The sequence below is a fragment of the Mustelus asterias genome, chromosome 3, assembly GCF_964213995.1.
Source record: "Mustelus asterias chromosome 3, sMusAst1.hap1.1, whole genome shotgun sequence".
Classification (NCBI taxonomy): Eukaryota; Metazoa; Chordata; class Chondrichthyes; order Carcharhiniformes; family Triakidae; genus Mustelus; species Mustelus asterias.
Genome location: NC_135803.1, coordinates 94,396,592 through 94,417,998, shown reverse-complemented (window position 1 = coordinate 94,417,998; position 21,407 = coordinate 94,396,592). Strand labels below are relative to the sequence as shown.

Sequence of the window (21,407 nt, the reverse complement as noted above, 5' to 3'; positions counted from 1 at the left end):
TTAGGGAAGGAATCTGCCACCCAATCTGGTCTATAGGTGACTCCAGACCCACAGAAATGTAGTTGACCCTTAACTGTCTTCTGAAATGTTCAGTTCAAGCGTATTATGGATGGGTAGCAAATGCTGGCTTTGCCAGTGATGCCCATTTCTCATGAAAGCAAAAAGAAAACAAAATATGGGTGACTGTCTTCTGAATAGGTTTAGCAAGACGCTTAGATGATTAAATGACTACAGATGGTTACCACAGCAAATTATTGACAATATGTGCTAGTCTTGCCAGTGATGTCCGTATCCTGAAAGTAAATTCAAAAAGAAGGCTTCATATTTTTGAGTCATAGGAAAAGAAGACAGATCAAAAACTTATTCCTTATCAGGAAACAAATGCACAACATATCACTTCAGAAAATAAAGGGTTAACCAGAAATTAACCGTTATTATGGTAAGATTTCACAAACATGAATTTACTCTCCCATAACACCACAATCAGAGGTATGTACCTGTAGTCCAGCAGTCGCTCCATTAGGCGAGTTACCGATAATACGAAGGAAACACCAGTCTCTCTCCATGTCTCTTGTTCAATCTTTTCTAATAAGCTGCAAACACAAGAAAACAGAAAGCAGTGAGTGTCCCCTGCTGGTAGCAAACCTCCCCAATTGCAGCCTGCTGTCATTTCAATAACGCATTATTTAAATCAGTGTTATAGTCTTACCTAGGATAAGGCCCAAAAAGCTGGGTGCTATTTCCAGGCAGCAAAAATTAAGCAAAGACAAGGAGGTTAATCACATTTGGAATGCATAATGTTAAAACTACTCAGCAATGATCCAGAAGATACCTCCAATGTTTCAAGGACAACTTCCTCTACATAAATTATTACATTGCACAAAACAAAACATCGACTCTAATGTCTTTACCAGAACGGTAACTGTACCAATAGTACTGGAAAGGTCATGCTCCTACTGATTCCACAAAGCTGATCAGAGATCTCTTTCCAGTCAAATCGTCACACTGGAACAAGACACTTAAAGACCACTTTATCAGTGAAGATCCTCACACAGCCATTAGTGGAAACTTAAAAATTAAGCACAGTTCCTCTGTTTCTATTTTGATAAGGTTTGAAAGGATGGAGAGTAAAGTCAGTGGTTTACATGTACCTCACCCAGATAGTGTATGTAACAGTATCAGATCTGAACCATCCCCAACTCAGAACCGAGTTGATTAATTACACGACACTGCATTTGAACATTACAACCTTCCAATTACATTTCTTTTATACGTGACTATCCAGGTTTGTCTGCTCCTCTCTTGAAAGCTCAGATCAGCCAGACATTGGTACAACCCCAAATTTATTAAAGCAAGAACATGTTCCAACTCATTCTGGAGGAAATTTGTACCAACACTTTCATAGGATGTTACAGCACAGAAACATGATCGCATTTGGCCCAACACATCTTCACCAGTTGTTTAAGCTGATTAAATGAGAACTATGTGGGAGATTCCAGAATGAGGGGGCATGATTTAAAAAGCATCTCTTCACTCAAAGGTTGGGAAATATGGAACTCTTTTGTTCTAAAGGCAGTAGAGGTGATGGCAATTGAAAATTTCAAATAGATTGTTAGCTTTGATCAGTAAGAGTATTAAGAGATATGAAATCAAAGCAAGTAAATGGAGTTAAGGTACATAGAACATAGAACAGTACAGCACAGAACAGGCCCTTCAGCCCACGATGTTGTGCCGAGCTTTATCTGAAACCAAGATCAAGCTATCCCACTCCCTATCATCCTGGTGTGCTCCATGTGCCTATCCAATAACCGCTTAAATGTTCCTAAAGTGTCTGACTCCACTATCACTGCAGGCAGTCCATTCCACACCCCAACCACTCTCTGCGTAAAGAACCTACCTCTGATATCCTTCCTGTATCTCCCACCACGAACCCTATAGTTATGCTCCCTTGTAATAGCTCCATCCACCCGAGGAAATAGTCTTTGAACGTTCACTCTATCTATCCCCTTCATCATTTTATAAACCTCTATTAAGTCTCCCCTCAGCCTCCTCCGCTCCAGAGAGAACAGCCCTAGCTCCCTCAACCTTTCCTCATAAGACCTACCCTCCAAACCAGGCAGCATCCTGGTGAATCTCCTCTGCACTCTTTCCAGCGCTTCCACATCCTTCTTATAGTCAGGTGACCAGAACTGCACACAATATTCCAAATGTGGTCTCACCAAGGTCCTGTACAGTTGCAGCATAACCCCACGGCTCTTAAACTCCAACCCCCTGTTAATAAAAGCTAACACACTATAGGCCTTCTTCACAGCTCTATCCACTTGAGTGGCAACCTTTAGAGATCTGTGGATATGGACCCCAAGATCTCTCTGTTCCTCCACAGTCTTCAGAACCCTACCTTTGACCCTGTAATCCACATTTAAATTAGTCCTACCAAAATGAATCACCTCACATTTATCAGGGTTAAACTCCATTTGCCATTTTTCAGCCCAGCTTTGCATCCTATCTATGTCTCTTTGCAGCCTACAACAGCCCTCCACCTCATCCGCTACTCCACCAATCTTGGTGTCATCAGCAAATTTACTGATCCACCCTTCAGTCCCCTCCTCTAAGTCATTAATAAAAATCACAAAGAGCAGAGGACCAAGCACTAATCCCTGCGGCACTCCGCTAGCAACCTGCCTCCAATCCGAAAATTTTCCATCCACCACCACCCTCTGTCTTTGATCAGACAGCCAGTTACCTATCCAATCGGCCAACTTTCCCTCTATCCCACACCTCCTCACTTTCATCATAAGCCGACCATGGGGGACCTTATCAAACGCCTTACTAAAATCCATGTATATGACATCAACTGCCCTACCTTCATCAACACACTTAGTTACCTCCTCAAAAAATTCTATCAAATTTGTGAGGCACGACTTGCCCTTCACGAATCCGTGCTGACTATCCCGGATTAATCCGCATCTTTCTAAATGGTCGTAAATCCCATCTCTAAGGACCTTTTCCATCAATTTACCAACCACCGAAGTAAGACTAACCAGTCTATAATTACCAGGGTCATTTCTATTCCCTTTCTTAAACAGAGGAACAACATTCGCCATTCTCCAGTCCTCTGGCACCATCCCTGTGGACAGCGAGGACCCAAAGATCAAAGCCAAAGGCTCTGCAATCTCATCCCTTGCCTCCCAAAGAATCCTAGGATACATTTCATCAGGCCCAGGGGACTTATCGACCTTCAGTTTATTCAAAACTGCCAGGACATCCTCCCTCCGAACATCTATTTCCTCCAGCCTATTAGCCTGTAACACCTTCTCTTCCTCAAAAACATGGCCCCTCTCCTTGGTGAACACTGAAGAAAAGTATTCATTCATCACCTCGCCTATCTTTACTGACTCCATACACAAGTTCCCACTACTGTCCTTGACCGGCCCTAACCTCACCCTGGTCATTCTTTTATTTCTCACATAAGAGTAAAAAGCCTTGGGGTTTTCCTTGATCCGACCCGCCAAGGACTTCTCGTGTCCCCTCCTAGCTCTCCTAAGCCCCTTTTTCAGCTCATTCCTTGCTAACTTGTAACCCTCAATCGAGCCATCTGAACCTTGTTTCCTCATCCCTACATAAGCATCCCTCTTCCTTTTCACAAGACATTCCACCTCTTTCGTGAACCATGGTTCCCTCACTCGGCCATTTCCTCCCTGCCTGACAGGGACATACCTATCAAGGACACCCAGTATTTGTTCCTTGAAAAAGTTCCACTTTTCATTAGTTCCTTTCTCTAACAGTTTCTGTTCCCAACTTATGCCCCCTAATTCTTGCCTAATCGCATCATAATTTTACCTCTCCCCCAATTGTAAACCTTGCCCTGCCGTACGGCCCTATCCCTCTCCATTGCAATAACAAAAGACACCGAATTGTGGTCACTATCTCCAAAGTGCTCTCCCACAACCAAATCTAACACTTGGCCCGGTTCATTTCCCAGTACCAAATCCAATGTGGCCTCACCTCTTGTCGGCCTATCCACATATTGAGTCAGGAAACCCTCCTGCACACACTGCACAAAAACTGCCCCATCCGAACTATTTGACCTACAAAGGTTCCAATCAATATTTGGAAAGTTAAAGTCCCCCATGACAACTACCCTGTGACCCCCACACATATCCATAATCTGCTTAGCAATTTCTTCCTCCACATCTCTATTACTATTTGGGGGCCTATAGTAAACTCCTAACAACGTGACTGCTCCTTTCCTATTTCTAACCTCAGCCCATATTACCTCAGTGTGCAGATCCCCCTCGAAGTGCCTTTCCGCAGCCGTTAAACTATCCTTGATTAACAATGCCACTCCTCCACCTCTTTTACCAGCTTCCCTAAACTTAGTGAAACATCTATACCCCGGAACGTCCAACAACCATTCCTGTCCTTGTTCTACCCACGTCTCCGTAATGGCCACAACATCGTAGTCCCAAGTACCAATCCACGCCCCAAGTTCATCTACCTTGTTCTGGATGCTCCTTGCATTGAAGTAGACACACTTCAACCCACCTTCCTGTCTACCGGTACCCACCCTTGACTCTGATACCTTCCCCAATACCTCACCACCCTCACTGACTTCTGGACTACAACTCCTTTTCCCACTCCCCTGACAAATTAGTTTAAACCCCCCTGAAGAGCCGTAACAAATTTCCCTCCTAGGATATTGGTGCCCCTCTGGTTCAGGTGCACCCCGTCCTGTTTGTACAGATCCCACCTTCCCCAGAACGTGTTCCAATTATCCACATATCTGAAACCCTCCCTCCTACACCATCCCTGCAACCACATGTTTAACTGCACTCTCTCCCTGTTCCTCAACTCGCTATCACGTGGCACCGGCAACATACCAGAGATGACCACATGTTTTGTCTTGGCTCTCAGCTTCCAGCCCAGCTCCAGAAATTCCTGCTTTAAATCCCCGTCCCTTCTCTTACCTATGTCATTGGTACCAATGTGTACCGCGACTTGTGACTGTTTCCCCTCCCCCTTCAGAATCCGGAAAACACGGTCTGAGACGTCACGGACCTTGGCATCCGGTAGGCAACATACCATCCGTGAGTCTCTTTTGCTGCCACAGAACCTCCTATCTATCCCTCTAACTAACGAGTCCCCAATAACTATTGCCCTCCCGCTCTGCCCCTTACCCTCCCGAGCCACAGAGACGGACACAGTGCTGGAGATCCTCTCACTGCGGCTCACCACTGGTATGTCATCCCCCTCAACCGTATCCAAAGCGGAATACTTGTTGCTAAGGGGAACGACCACCGGGGATCCCTGCACGGACTGCTTCCTCCCAGCCCCTCTCACCGTCACCCATCTGTTTTCATTCCTCGGAGTAACTGTATCCCTAAAGCTTCTGTCTATGGCCACCTCTGCGTCCCTAATGATCCTAAGTTCATCCAACTCCAGCTCCAGCTCCAGTTCCCTAACACGGTTTTGGAGGAGCTGCAGATGGGTGCACTTCCCACAGATGTAATCAGCAGGGACACTGTCGTCGTCCCTCACCTCAAACATAGTGCAAGAGGAACATAGCACTGCCTGCACACCCATCCCCTAGATACCTTGCCAGTACCAGGTAGAAACAGCAAAAATGAATTAATCTCACCCCTGCTCGCCCTTACTGCCTAAGCCCTGTGAGCCAAAGCCTTATAGCTCACACTCTGCTTCCCACGCACTCCCTGCCCGCTCCCGACGCTGCCCGCTGTATACTGCAGCCTACCTTTTATACTTCGCACGCTTAAAAAACCCTTCCCAGACTCCTTAGCAACCCACTTCCAGTTTTCACTTTAAACTTAAAATACTACTGCAAAAGTAAAGGCCAAAAAAACCCACACACTAGCTGACTAATTAAATAAATAAACAATTCAATCAATCTCTCACCAGCACTGTTGCCTCCAATCACTCCCTCTCAGCTTGCTCCAGTGGAACAATGAGTACAGATCAGCTATGATCTAATTTAACGTCAGACTAGGTTTGAGGAGGTGAATGGCCTACATTTTGTTCCAATGTCTCCAACATGTTCTCAGGCAAGTGTAGAATAGATTATAGACTCAAATCCTGGTTTGGGGCTTGAACCCAAACCCTCTGGACCCAGGTGCAAGAATGCTGACACTGAGCAAAAATTATACCTTCTGAAGTTAGGATATTTTAATTTGGTAGAATTCAATTTGAATGAAGATAAGACCATAAGACCATAAGACATAGGAGCGGAAGTAAGGCCATTCGGCCCATCGAGTCCACTCCACCATTCAATCATGGTTGATTTCAACTCCATTTACCCGCTCTCTCCCCATAGCCCTTAATTCCTCGAGAAATCAAGAATTTATCAATTTCTGTCTTGAAGACGCTCAACGTCTCGGCCTCCACAGCCCTCTGTGGCAATGAATTCCACAGACCCACCACTCTCTGGCTGAAGAAATTTCTCCTCATCTCTGTTCTAAAGTGACTCCCTTTTATTCTAAGGCTGTGCCCCCGCGTCCTAGTCTCCCCTGTTAATGGAAACAACTTCCCTACGTCCATCCTATCTAAGCCGTTCATTATCTTGTAAGTTTCTATCAGATCTCCCCTCAACCTCCTAAACTCCAATGAATATAATCCCACGATCCTCAGACGTTCATCGTATGTCAGGCCTACCATTCCTGGGATCATCCGTGTGAATCTCCGCTGGACCCGCTCCAGTGCCAGTATGTCCTTCCTGAGGTGTGGGGCCCAAAATTGCTCACAGTACTCCAAATGGGGCCTAACCAGTGCTTTATAAAGCCTCAGAAGTACATCCCTGCTTTTGTATTCCAAGCCTCTTGAGATAAATGACAACATTACATTTGCTTTCCTAATTACGGACTCAACCTGCAAGTTTACCTTTAGAGAATCCTGGACTAGGACTCCCAAGTCCCTTTGCACTTTAGCATTATGAATTTTGTCACCGTTTAGAAAATAGTCCATGCCTCTATTCTTTTTTCCAAAGTGTACGACCTCGCACTTGCCCACGTTGAATTTCATCAGCCACTTCTTGGACCACTCTCCTAAACTGTCTAAATCTTTCTGCAGCCTCCCCACCTCCTCAATACTACCTGCCCCTCCACCTATCTTTGTATCATCGGCAAACTTGGCCAGAATGCTCCCAGTCCCGTCATCTAGATCGTTAATATATAAAGAGAACAGCTGTGGCCCCAACACTGAACCCTGCGGGACACCACTTGTCACCGGTTGCCATTCTGAGAAAGAACCTTTTATCCCAACTCTCTGCCTTCTGTCTGACAGCCAATCGTCAATCCATGTTAGTACCTTGCCTCGAATACCATGGGCCCTTATTTTACTCAGCAGTCTCCCGTGAGGCACCTTGTCAAAGGCCTTTTGGAAGTCAAGATAGATGTCCTATTTAAGGCAATCATAGAATCCCCACAGTGCAGAAGAGGCCATTCGGCCCATCGAGTCTGCACTGGCTCTCTGACAGAGTATATTACCCAGGCCTCTCCCCCAACCTATCCCCGTAACCCCACACATTTCCCGTGGTCAATCCATGTAACCTGCACTAAGGGGCAATTTAGCATGGCCAATGCACCAAACCTGCACATCTTTGTACTGTGGGAAGAAACTGGAGCACCCGGAAAAAACCCATGCAGACACAGGGGGAATGTGCAAACTCCACACAGACGGTCACCCAAGGCCGGAATTGAACCCAGGTCCCTGGAACTGTGAGGCAGCAGTGCTAACCACTGTGCCACCGTGCTGCCTCAATCAAATAACAAAGAAAATCCACACCATATCCTATGAAGGCTCAGTTGATTAAAAAAATACAACAAGGTGAGGAATTGTGCTGTGCAAACCAGGAAGTCCAAGAAGATCCACAGTCCATGCTGAATTAGTTGATCTCAGATAGGGCAACACGTAAATGTTGCAAACAGCCTACATGCCTTAGGGTAAGGCTTCTGTTCCTGATTGATGCCCAATCACCTCTGTTGGAAGTGCACATGTGGATGCTAAGGACATGATATATTTGCCTGCAATACAATAAAATAACAGTGGTTAGCACTGCTGCCTCACAGCATCAGGGTCTCAGGTTCAATTCCAGCCTCGGGTTTCTGTCTGTGTGGACTTTGCACATTCTCCGTGTTAGCGTGGGTTTCCTCCGGATGCTCTGGTTTTTTCTCACACACCAAAGGTGTACGGGTTAGGTTGATTGGCCATGCTAATTTGGCCCTTAGTGTCAGAAGATTAGCAGGGTAAATACGTGGGGTTATGGGGATAGGGCCTGGGTAGGATTGTTCTCGGTGCAGGGTTGATGGGCCGAATGGCCTCCTTCTGCACTGTAGGGATTCTATGATTTCTCCTCATAATTATTACTTAGTGCTGAGATTTAAAAAAAACTAGCACAGGATACCTGAGCAAAAATTGAAGGATGAAAGATATTACACTGTTAATGACAGGAGTGAAGAGAAAAAATGTTTTCCTTAATGATTATCAGACTGGACTTGGAGCCAGTAATTAAATTGCAATAGTTTGTCATTTTACATAATATTGTAAGTAAACAAAACAGCAGAGTTCAACCTGATTGAGTTAAAAATAACTTTTACCCTTTCTTCTGCACGCTCCAGTACCATTCTTCATACAAGCCTAGACAATGTTGGCAAACTATTATTTCTTCATAGGCATTACAAAAAGCCAAACCATTGTACATATCCAACACCCACATTCATAAACTTGGTAACCTCCAGGATATTGATAGTGGAGGACTCAGCAATGATAATGCTATTGAATGTCAAGGGGAGATGGTTGGATTCTCTCTTTTTGAAGATGGTCATTGCCTGGCACATGTGTCGTGCGAATGTTATTTACCACTTATCATCCCAAGTCTGAGTGTTGTCCAAGTCTTGCTACATATTGACATGGACTACTTCAGTATCTCAGGAATTGCGAATAGTGCGGAACATTGTGCAATCATCAGTGACAATCACACTTCTGACCAAATGACAGAGGGAACAACATTTATAAAGCAGTTGAAGATGGTTGGGCCTAGGACGCTACCTGGAGGAACTCCTGCAGTGATGTCCTGAGACTGAGATGATTGATTGCCAACAACCATAGCCATCTTGCTTTGCGCCAGGTATGACTCCAAAAAGTAGAGAGTTTCCCCTGATTGACTCCAGTTTTGCAAGGGCTCCATGATGCCTCACTTGGTCAAATGCTGCCTTGACGTCAAGGGCAGTCACTCTCACCTCACAAGTTCAGGTCTTTTTGCACTAAGGCTGTAATGAGGTCTAGATGTGAGTGGCCCTGACGGAACCAAAACTGAGTATTAGTGAGCAGAATGTTTCTAAGTAAGTGTCAATTGACACCATTGTCAATTACCCCTCCTGTCACTTTGCTGATGATTGAGAGTAGACTGATGGGGCAACAATTAGCTGGGTTGGATTTTTCCTGCTTTTTGTGGAAAGAACATACCTGGGTGGATTTCCACATTGTTGGCTAGATGCCAGTGTTGTAGCTGTATTGGAACAACTGGCTAGGGCTGCAAGTATAAGTCTTCAGTACTATTGCTGGAACGTTGTCTCGCCACAACCTTTGCAGCATCCAGTGCCTTAGCTGGTTCTTGATATCCATGTGCAGTAAATTTAATTGGCCGATAACTGGCATCTGTGATGCTGGGGACCTCAGGAGGAGGCCAAGATGGATCACCCACTTGGCACTTTTGGCTGAAGATTGCTGCAAATGCTTCAGTTTTGTCTTTTGCACTGATGTGCTGGGCTTCCCATCACTAAGAATGGGGGAAAATGTTCGAGCCTCCTCCTCCAGTTAATTGTTTAATTTTGCACCATCATTTACAACTGGATGTGACAGAGCTGCAGAGCTTAGATCTCATCTGTTGGTTGTGGGATCATTTAGTTTTGTCTGTCTCCTGCTGCTTTTGCTGTTTGGCATGCGTGTTAAGGTTGACACCTCATTTTTAGGTGTGTTGAACCCCTGTTTGATGGTAATGGTAGACTGGGAGATATGCCGGGCCATGAAGTTACGGATTGTGGTTACATACAGTTCTGCTGCTGCTGATGGCCCACAGCACCTCAAGAATACCCAGTCTTGAGTTGTTAGATCTGTTCAAAATCTATCCCATTTAGCATGGTGGTGGAGCCACACAATGTGAGGGAGGGTATCCTCAATGTTAAGATCGGATTTTGTTTCCACAAGCACTGTGTGGTGGTCACTCCTACTAATATTGTAATGTACAGATGCATCTGTAACAGGTAGATTGGTGAGGATGAGGTCAAGTAGATTCTTCCCACTTGTTGGTTCTCTCGCCATCTGCACAGAACCTATCTAGCAGTGATGTCATTTAGGACTCAGCCAGCTCAATCAGTGGTACCACTGAGCCACTCTTGGTGATGGACATTGAAGTTGCTCACCCAGAGTATATTCTGTGCTCTTGCCACCTTCATTGCTTCCTCCATTTGATGTTCAACATGGAGGAATACTAATTCATCAGTTGAGGGGGACAGTAGATAGTAATCAGGAGGAGGTTTCTTTGCCCATGTTTGATCTGATGCCATGTGACTTCATGGGGTCCAGAGTTGATGTTGAGAACTTCCAGAGCAAGTCCTTCCCGACTGTATACTGGAATGCACCTGGCAGGCATTATAATATTGGTCAAGGCAAACTACATTGACGTTATGAAGATCAATAATCAGTCCAATTCCAGTCACCCTAACCTAAAATGGATATAGCCATGCATTTAAAAGATTTCAGGGAACAGGGTGATTCATGCCTTTGAATACTAGGTTTCGAAGAAAGGCCAGAAAAGTTAAATTACTTTCCTTGAAGAAAATGTTGCAAAATGGCGAACAGAAATATTTTGACTTCTGGTATTTAATAAGGAAAAAAAGATAAAAATGTTAGGGTCTCCTCATTAGGGCCCTCTGATTCTCTCTTCCTCATTCTTCCAATATCAGATACCCATGGCAGATTTTGGTACTCAATGATGTTTACATGTACATAAACAATGCCCACTATATTCTTTGATGCCTCATTTGCTTTCTATTTACCCTCTGATTCACTTCCTAATTAATTATTTTCTGCCATTCTTCCATTAACACAGTTAATCAATGTCAGGCATTCATAGAACATAGAACATTACAGCGCAGAACAGGCCCTTCGGCCCACGATGTTGCACCGACCAGTTAAAAAAAAAACTGTGACCCTCCAACCTAAACCAATTTCTTTTCGTCCATGAACCTATCTACGGATCTCTTAAACGCCCCCAAACTAGGCGCATTTACTACTGATGCTGGCAGGGCATTCCAATCCCTCACCACCCTCTGGGTAAAGAACCTACCCCTGACATCGGTTCTATAACTACCCCCCCTCAATTTAAAGCCATGCCCCCTCGTGCTGGATTTCTCCATCAGAGGAAAAAGGCTATCACTATCCACCCTATCTAAACCTCTAATCATCTTATATGTTTCAATAAGATCCCTTCTTAGCCGCCGCCTTTCCAGCGAAAACAATCCCAAATCCCTCAGCCTCTCCTCATAGGATCTCCCCTCCATACCAGGCAACATCCTGGTAAACCTCCTCTGCACCCTCTCCAAAGCCTCCACATCCTTCCTGTAATGTGGGGACCAGAACTGCACACAGTACTCCAAGTGCGGCCGCACCAGAGTTGTGTACAGTTGCAACATAACGCTACGACTCCTAAATTCAATCCCCCTACCAATAAACGCCAAGACACCATATGCCTTCTTAACAACCTTATCTACTTGATTCCCAACTTTCAGGGATCTATGCACACATACACCTAGATCCCTCTGCTCCTCCACACTATTCAAAGTCCTCCCGTTAGCCCTATACTCAACACATCTGTTATTCCTACCAAAGTGAATTACCTCACACTTCTCCGCATTAAACTCCATCCGCCACCCCTCGGCCCAACTTTGCAACCTGTCTAAGTCTTCCTGCAAACTACGACACCCTTCCTCACTGTCTACCACACCACCGACTTTGGTGTCATCAGCAAATTTGCTAATCCACCCAACTATACCCTCATCCAGATCATTAATAAATATTACAAACAGCAGTGGCCCCAAAACAGATCCCTGAGGTACACCACTTGTAACCGCACTCCATGATGAATATTTACTATCAACCACCACCCTCTGTTTCCTATCCGCTAGCCAATTCCTGATCCAATTTCCTAGATCACCCCCAATCCCATACATCTGCATTTTCTGCAGAAGCCTACCATGGTGAACCTTATCAAACGCCTTACTAAAATCCATATATACCACGTCCACTGCCTTGCCCCCATCCACCTCCTTGGTCACTTTCTCAAAAAACTCAATAAGGTTAGTAAGGCACGACCTACCTGCCACAAAACCATGCTGACTATCACCTATCAATTCATTACTCTCCAAATAACTATAAATCCTATCCCTTATAATTTTTTCCAACATCTTGCCGACAACAGAAGTTCTCCCAAATCTCTTGAAACGCTTCCCATTCACTTCGTGTGGTACCTGATATCTTCCCATGCTTTCTGCTTCCTTGATAATAGACTGGAGCTCGAAGCTAGGGGGTGCAGTACTCTTTCACTAAAAGTAGCTCGAAGTTTATACGAGGGAATGAAGTAGGTTTTTACTGTAAGTGGTTGAAGGTCTATGCTAGGGGGTCCATACCCTTTCCTTTAACCCACTGGAAGTCTATGCAAGTGGATGCCATATCATTTCACTATAATTATTTGGAAACAGAAAATTGATGGCACAAGAGGAGTCATCAACATGTCAACGCCAAATGTAAAACAACTTTCCAGTTTTTGGTCTAGAGCCAGGAGATTATAGTACCTCAAATGCATATCCAAGTATTTTTTAAAAATGTGATAAGGGTTTCTGTTTCTCCTACCCCAGGCAGTGAGTTCCAGGAGCCCTACCACTCTTTGGATGAAAACATTTCTCCACAATTTCCTTCTGATCATTCTAGAGGCTGAGGGAAGGTTTGATTGAGACATACAAAACTTGAGGGGCCTGGAGACAGTTGATGGGAAGGGCCTATTTACCCCAGCAGAGAGGTCACTGACTAGAGACATAGATTTTAAGTGATTGGTAAAAAACTAGAGGGGAGATGAGGAAAAGTATTTTCATCCAGAGGGTGATAAGGATCAGGAACTCACTGCCTGAAAGGGGAGTAGAAGCAGAAATCCTCAGCTCACTTAAAATGTTTTACAGCTGACGCAGTCATGATGGGCCAAGTGGTAAACTTTCTATGATTCTACCAATTATTTAAATTCATGACTCCTGGTTATAGACCTCTCCGTTAAAGGAAATATCCATTAGGTGAGGGGTAAATCATTTGTAGCAACTATCTAATGTGCAAGTTTCAAAAAACGTTTGGTACTGAAAAAGGTTATTTGCTCTATCCATTCTATTTATGCCCTTCATAATTTTATACACTCCAATTAAATTTCTAGGATGGCATGGTAGCACAGTAGTTAGCACTGCTGCCTCACAGCGCCAGGGACCTGAGTTCAAATCCAGCCTTGGTTGACTGTCTGTGTGGAGTTTGCACATTCTCCCCGTGTCTGCATGGGTTTCCTGTGGTGCTCTGGTTTCCTTCCAAACTCCAAAGATGTGCAGGTTAGGTGGATTGGCCATGCTAAATTGCCCCATAGTGTCGGGAGATTAGCAGGGTAAATACTTGGGGGGGTTAAGGGGATAGAGCTTGGTTGTGGCCTCCTTCTGGCTGTAGGGTTTCTATGATTCTAAATCTTCCCTTAGCCTCCTCTGTTCCAAAGAAAATAACCCCAGCCTATCCAACCTTTCTCAGCTAAAATTTGCGATTCCTCACAACATCCACCTAAACTTCCCCAGCATCTTTTGCAGCATGATCATATCCTGCTGTAATATGATACCAGAAATCTACATAGCGCTCCAGCTATGGTAGAACTAGCATTTTATATAGTTCTAGTCTAGCCTCCTTGCTTCATATTCTATACCTCAGCTGATAAAGCTGATATCCCTTTTGGACCACTTCATCCTAACCTGCTACCTTCAGTGACCTGTAGGCATGCACTCCAAGGTCCTTAAGTTCATTATCTTCACTCAATATCCCATCATTGATTGTACATTCCTTTGCATTGTTTACCTTCCCAACTGCATTATTTCACTTCTCAGATTGAATTCTTTTTACCACTTTTCTGTCCACCCGACCAGTGAACTGATATCTTCCTGCAGCTAGAACTTTTCTTCTCAACATCAGCTGCTTCACCAATTTTTATATCATCTACAAAATTCTTAATAATGCCTCCTACATTGAAGTCTAGATAATTAATTTGTACCATGAAAAGCAAAGGACCCTGTGGAACCCCATTGGAAACAGCCTTCAGTCACAAAAACAATCAACCTTTGTTTCTTGCCACTGAGCCAATTTTCAGCTTGCTACTTTCCATTATAATTCCATGGGCTTTACTGTTCTGACTAGTCTGCATTGTCGGATAAAATCAATGTAGATTACATCAAATGCGCTACTCTCCTTGTTACCTCCACAAAAACTTCAATCAAGCTAGTCAGACACAACCTTTCCTTAACAAATCCATTGACTAATGTCCTTGATTAATCCATGCTGTTTTAAATGACAACTTATACTGTCTCTCACAACTTTTTTCTGATAATTTAACAACCAACAAGATTAGGCTGACTGGTCTATAATTATTCCGAGGACTATGCTAGGAAAGGCTATACTTTATCACGGTAAATAGTAGGTTTGTTTTTGCAAGGTATCCATTTTTGTTCCCCTATTAATTACCATTGACTGGTTTGTAGCTGAATACCGTGTTTCTTCTACAATAAAGTACTTCAAAACATTTCACTTTAATGTGACTTGAGCCTCTCTCAGTTATGCTTACAGGAGGCTGAAGAGCTCACGGTAATTTTCATCTCCTTTTCCATCTGACACCAGACTGTCCAGTTTGTCGATGAGCTCTGCTTCCACCTGTAACAGAGAAATGGCAGGAAGTAAAAACTGGGCCATGCCTTCAGATGTTGCTTCTCCCCAATAGTTTGGAATCCTGTGACCCACAAACCCGATCTGCAGGAATTCTATCCCTTGTGCTGCTAAAGCTCTCAGCAGCTAGCTTCATGTGGGTTGATAAGAGTTTTTATTGCTGATGCTTAAAGTGGGAGCAGGATAGAAAGAAGGAAAGGAAGAGGGAGAAAGAGAAAGAAAGACAAAGGTGCTTTTAAGTGTAGTAATTTTAATGTGGGAAATGCAGAAACCAATTTGGCCACAGCACAATCCCACAAGCAGCAATGCAATAATGACCAGGTAATCTGTTTTCATGGGGTGTGATTTTCCTCCTCCACTGCACTGGTCAAGTAGCGTAGCGGGGCAGAACATTTCAGCAGGACCCAAAAAATTGGATTCCTGTCCGGTGTCCAGCAGGTCGATCTTTCAGACCATTTTTTATGATGTGACCAGCCTCACGCCCGAAGGGAAGGACGCGAAGCTGATATTAATATTTATAATGTCATTTACATCTGTTTAGCAAACTCTGGATGCAATTGTCTGGGCTCATTTGGCTTTCTGACCTCACTGTGGAGGCCCACACCAACGGGGATCACAGCTGCTCCCCAGCAATGGGTACCAGATGGGTACCGGTGGGACTGGTTCAGGGCCCCCAGGAGGTTGGGGCGGGGGGGGGGGGTATATGCCCCATGGGCAGTGCCAGTCAGGTACTGCCAACTTGGGACCCTGGCAGTGCCAGCCTGGCACACTAGCAGTGCCACCAGCCATTCCCATGTGGGGGAAGGCCCTGTTCATAGGGAGGAAGTAAATAAATCTCCCAGTATACTGGGAGGTTGGGCGCATGTGCAATGGCCCCTGAGCACTCTACTGCCGGCCTCTCTGGTGGGTTTATGCTCTACTCACACACAAACCCCGCCCCCACCGGCTCACTGAAAAAACGGGCAGGACAACCTCCGTTTTTTCCATTGTTGGACACATAGAATTATTTTGGGAAAATCATCCTTGTGATACCTGTTGAGGGAAAAATATTAGCCAAGGCACCAGGGAGTACTCCCCCTGCTACTCTTCAAAATAGTACCAAGGGATCTTTTACACCCAGGAAAGATAAAACTTTGGTTTAATGTCTCAACCAAAAAATGCCGCAACCAAAAGATTAATTGGGAGAGGACCAGTTTGAGTGAGTTGAGAGCAGATCTTTCCTGGGTAAATTGTAATTAAAGAGTGGCTGGAAAAACTGTAATGGAACAACAGGCTGGCTTTAAAGAGGAGATGGTTCAGGTACAGTTGAAGTCAATGTCCCCTAACTTCAATTTGCTTTGTGCGTCTATTTTTGTTGAACCGTATGGCACATTCATGATTGTTGGCCATGCACCATCAATGCTTAGAAGGCACATTGGTCAAAGTACATTCCCATGCGAGGGAAATGTAGGACACCAAAGCCAGATGATGATGATGAAACAGAAAGAGAGTCAGATGAAGCAGAGAAGAGTGTAAAGATAAACGAAGCAACTTCAGACTGGTCAGTTTAATATGCTGTTGGGAAAACATTTAGAAATGATAATTCAAGACAGAATTAGCAGTCACTTGGGCTAGTGTGGATTAATTAAGAATAGATAGCAGGGATTTGTTAAAAGCAAATTGTATTTAACTAATTAAACTGAATTTTTTGATGAGGCAACGGAGAGTGTTGATTTGGTAATGTTGTTGGTTGTATATGGACTTCCAAGAGATATTTGATAAAGTGTGACATAATGGGAGTGATTCTCCCATCCTGAAGCACTAGTATTTTAGTGCGTCGGGCCGGGAGAATCGCGTGTGCGCGATTTGCGGGATTCGCGCATGTGTTCCTAAGGCATGCGCATCTCCCAGCGCTGGATATCCAGCGCAGTCGGGACCACGCTGGAAACCGGTGGCAATAGCAGGTAAGTTATTTTAATCTTGTCTTAATGTAATTCAAATGTCATTATCGGGCCCAGGACTGAATTCTCCAGCCCCGATAGCATCTCCCTCCCCACTCCGGTGGGGTTTAGAGTAGCTCCCCACTTTTGGGGAACTAGTGGGAGACCCCACTGAAGTGAAGGGGGGGAATCATGAGCTCCCCAGGAGGTCGGGCGGCAGGAGGGAGGTGCCACCTAGACATAGGCACCCTGGCAGTGCAAGCCTGTACCCCTGGTACTGCCCAAGGGGCAAAGTGCACATGCCTAGGGGGCACCTTGGCACTGCTCACCTGGCATCGGGCAGTGCCAAGGGGATGGGGCCTAGGGGCAATCGGGGGGGGCCGGGGGGTCCTGCTGCCACTCTGACATTGAGATCACTGGGGCTGGAGAGAGGCCAGCGATCGGGGTGGGCTGGGAGGGGTGGTTTGCAGAGGGGGTCTGCCTCCTGTGGGGGGGGGGGGGGGGCACGGTGAGTCTGCAGGGGTGGGGGTGTTTCCTCCTGTGAGGGGTGGTCTGCCGGGGTGGGGGTGTGGGAGGATCGTAAATGCTGGGGGGGGGGGAGAGAAGAGCGGAGATTGGGGTGCTCCTGGACGGGGGTGTGGGGGAGTGGGGGTTTGGTGGGGGTCGGGTTTGCCCGGTAATGCTTGTGGGGGCCGCGATCAGGTCGGGGGGTGAGCTGCAGCGGCAGCAGTCCCGGGCTGGCCAGCAATTGAGCTGGCCAGCAAAGTGCAGGCTGACAGTTCGGGCTGTACTGCGCTGTAATGTTCTATAGTGTAGATTAGATGGGCTTTAGATTGGTTTCACAGGTCGGCGCAACATCGAGGGCCGAAGGGCCTGTACTGCGCTGTAATGTTCTATGTTCTATGTTCACTGCACATGCGCAGAGTTCCGGAACTGTCAGACTCTGGCATGAATAGGCTCCGCCCCCAGAGCTTTTAATGATATTCACGATTGTGACCTCTGCAGTGCAGAGTGTGGGAAGTTCGAGTGTGAACTCCCACTGAAATAACAGTTGTGATTTACACCAGTTTTCCCACGAATTCAGCACTTGGAACGTTTTGGGGGGAATCGCCCCCAATAAGTTTTCCACTGAAGTTAAAGCACAATGGGATAAAAGGATCAGTGGGTGCATGGATGAAAAATTGGTTAAATGACAAGAAAGTAGTAGTGAAAGGTTGTCCTTTGATTGGAGGAAGGTGTACAGTGGGGTGCCAGGAATTGGTGCTGGGCCCACTACTTTCCTTCAAATATCCAAATGACTTGGTCTTTGTTCTAACAGGGCATGCTTTCAAAATTCTCAGATGACACAAAATGTTTAAAATATAGTGAAGTGTGAGGAGGATAGTGATAGACTTCAAGAAGACATAAAGAGATCGGTGGAATGGGCAGGCATGTGACAGCTGATATTTTACACAGAGAAGTGTTATATGGTGCATTTTGGTCAGAAAAATGAGGAAAGGCAATATAAAATAAATGAAAAAATTCTGAAGTGGGTGCATGAGCAGAGACGCCTGGTATAATGTGCACAAATCACTGAATATGGCAGGCCAGGTTGAGAAAGTGGTTAGAAAGGCATATGAGATCCTGGACTTTATCAATAAAGGCATAGGATACAAAAGCAAGGAAGTTAATGATCAATAAAAGCAAAATACCTCAGATGCTGGAAATCTGAAATAAAAACACAAAACACTGGAAAAAGTCAGCAGGCCTGACATCATCTGAGGAGAGAGAAACGGAGTTAACAGGTGGAATTCTCCCATGGCCCCGCTGATGGGTTCAATGATGGGCAGTTAGGGACAATTTGGTGGGAGTCCAGAAATGAGTTTCATGTTAGCATGAATTTCTGCCCGATCTTCTGCTGGTACCCTCCATGCCGGATTGGAAAACCTGCTGGAGGCCTGCACGAAACTGATTTGCATCCTGCTAATGCAATGCAGATGATGACGCAACAGGAATCTTCCCCCCTCCCCCCATAAATGATTCTCTGTGACGCCAGCGGGAAAACATGCTGGTCCAAAACATGTCTGAAACAACATGGCATGCAGAAGTTGGGATTCACCTGAATAATACCTGGGGCTGTCCCCTTAGCTTGGGATGGAGGCCAAGAGCAACACCACAGCAGTGGGTAGGAGGGGGCATCTACAGGTGGATCTTGCAGATTCGGTGTCATCAAGGAGGTCCATCTTCCAGCCTCAGACTGTTCTTGGAGATCCATATTATTTTTCAGGATGTCCATCTTCCAGCCTGAATGATCCTGGAAGTTCAACTTTTTCAGAAGGTCCATCTTCTTCCTTCAATGGTGGGTAAATGATATTGGACGCTTTTTCAATAAAGCACTCAGATACGATGGCAGGACTCAAGCCACCATGGCCTGCCCTGCCATGGAATACAGTGCTAAATCCTGGCTGTATCAATGAGATTGTGGCCAGAAGATAGAGCGTCCCACCGACCTCTGCAGCGGGAAATACTCCTGTTCCTACTCCTGCCACAGGACTTAGTCCCAGATGGGAGAATTCCACCCAACTTTGAGTTCACACAATTCCCTACTCAGTTAATGATGAATCTTTATATAAAACACTGGGTTAGTCACAACAGGAGTATTGTGCTCAATTGTGGTCACCACACTTTAGGAAGGATGTGAAGGCTGTGGAATAGATTTATGAAAATGGTTTCAGGGATGGGGGGCTTTAGTTACATTGATGAACTGGAGAAGTTGGGTTACTTTCCTGAGAGGAGAGAAGGTTGAGAGGGGGTTAGATAGAGATGTTCAAAATCATGAGGGTTCTGGACCAAGTAGATAAAGAGAAACTGTTCCATTGGTCGAAGGGTTGAGAACCAGAGGACACAGATTTAAGGTGATCATCAAAAGAACTAAAGATGACACAAGAAAAATTGTTTTTTGCAGCAAACCATTATGATCTGGAGTGTCCTGCCTGAAAGTCTCTTGGAAGCTGATTTAATTGTGGCTTTGCAAAGAGTATCAGATAAGCGCTGTAGGGAAAGAAATTTCAGGGCTATAGGGAAAGGGAGTAGCAGGACTGGCCAAACTGTTCTTGCTCAGAAAAGACCAATTTGTCTCCACCTCATTCTACACTTCTATGATTCAGTTCTTGCACAACTATTTCACTGAATAAGCTTACACACAGAGCCAGCTGAGAGTTCAACTAACTGTAAATTCAGTTTTAAAGTGCATTCTGTTCTTTGTGCTGTTTAAGTTAAGGTGGGGAAAGTTTGGGCTGTTTTCACTGAAAATAAATTTAATTTCTCCTCTTTGGCATTAGGGCCCTCACTCCCAGTCATTGAATGATTTAGACTCATTTTAATAAACAAGAATTAGCAAAGAAAAATATTGCTTGCCAGGGGTTACTCCCCTAAAACATAATAAAAATGAATCTCTTGATTTAAAGGTGCATTACTCATATTGCAAATATTTTCATCTATTAAGATAAGGGATTATTGATATTGAAGATTTGAACATTTTAGTTTCAGTATTTAATGCCAGCATCACCAACACAAGTGAGATGTTGAGGAAGCTTTCCCCCTATAGTAGCAACCTTAGAAGAACAACCTAATGTGGTATTGTTTCATCTCCCACTGTAGCCATTTTGTGAGCTCTGAATCAGATTGAAAATTGCTATTCCTGTGGGTACACACCCAACAACAACTTGGATCTATAGAGCACCTTGCAAGTAGAAAAACATTTCAAAGATTCTCCAAACACATGTCACACAGGACCCTTACAACCAACAGAGGAGATTTTCATTTTGTCAGTCTGGGCTGGACCTGAATGCAGGTTCCAGAGGACAAAGGCCAGTGTCTATCAAACTCTAAAAATATTGCTGCAAATGGGTCTTCTGTTACCTTCATAATTCTTCAGTTCTCTGCATTTTTTGCTATTCTGCATTTTGCAATAGAACTTTCACTCTTTAGTTGCATGCTTTACAGAATTCCTGTAAAGAAGACATCTTCTAAAAATCAGGATTCAAACCCAGGTTCTACAACTGCATTAACCCATTAACCACCCAAACCTAGCTCTTAGAATAAAAAACATTTGCTTAACAGTCCATCCTCTCTCCATCTGCACATATTCACTCAGCCTACCTGCTTGAAATTGCCGTTCTTTCGCTGCTCCCAGTCCATCATGTCATGGAAGATTGGGATCATTACATTCCGTACCTCAACTTGTGGCACCAGTGTGACACCCAGGAAGGGACCAATCATCCCTGGGATAAAATGAATCTTATTATCACCTTCAAAAAAAGACATACATATTTGTCAAAAATAATGCAAGAAGATAGAGCTGAATAGCATTTTATAAATCACATATACAACAACCTATAACAAGACGAGCGAGGAGAATGCGAAGCACAATTTCTTGATGGTGATACTTAAAATTAATTAATCAAAGTGGTGGGCTCTGAAATCTGGGAGATT

At 44.7% G+C, this 21,407-nt stretch overlaps 1 protein-coding gene across 4 annotated transcripts in view; it reads right to left on the bottom strand.

Annotated features, from left to right (window-relative positions):
- The window catches only part of dock3 (dedicator of cytokinesis 3), a 1,050,162-nt gene that overhangs the window by 168,016 nt on the left and 860,739 nt on the right, over nt 1-21,407 (bottom strand). For all 4 annotated transcript variants that reach the window (XM_078209344.1, XM_078209345.1, XM_078209346.1 and 1 more), the window contains 3 exons: nt 21,075-21,223; nt 14,918-15,003; nt 498-593 (listed from right to left, as the gene is read on the bottom strand). In XM_078209344.1, coding sequence (XP_078065470.1) covers nt 498-593; nt 14,918-15,003; nt 21,075-21,223 — 331 coding nt within the window. The remainder of the gene's footprint in view (nt 1-497; nt 594-14,917; nt 15,004-21,074; nt 21,224-21,407) is intronic.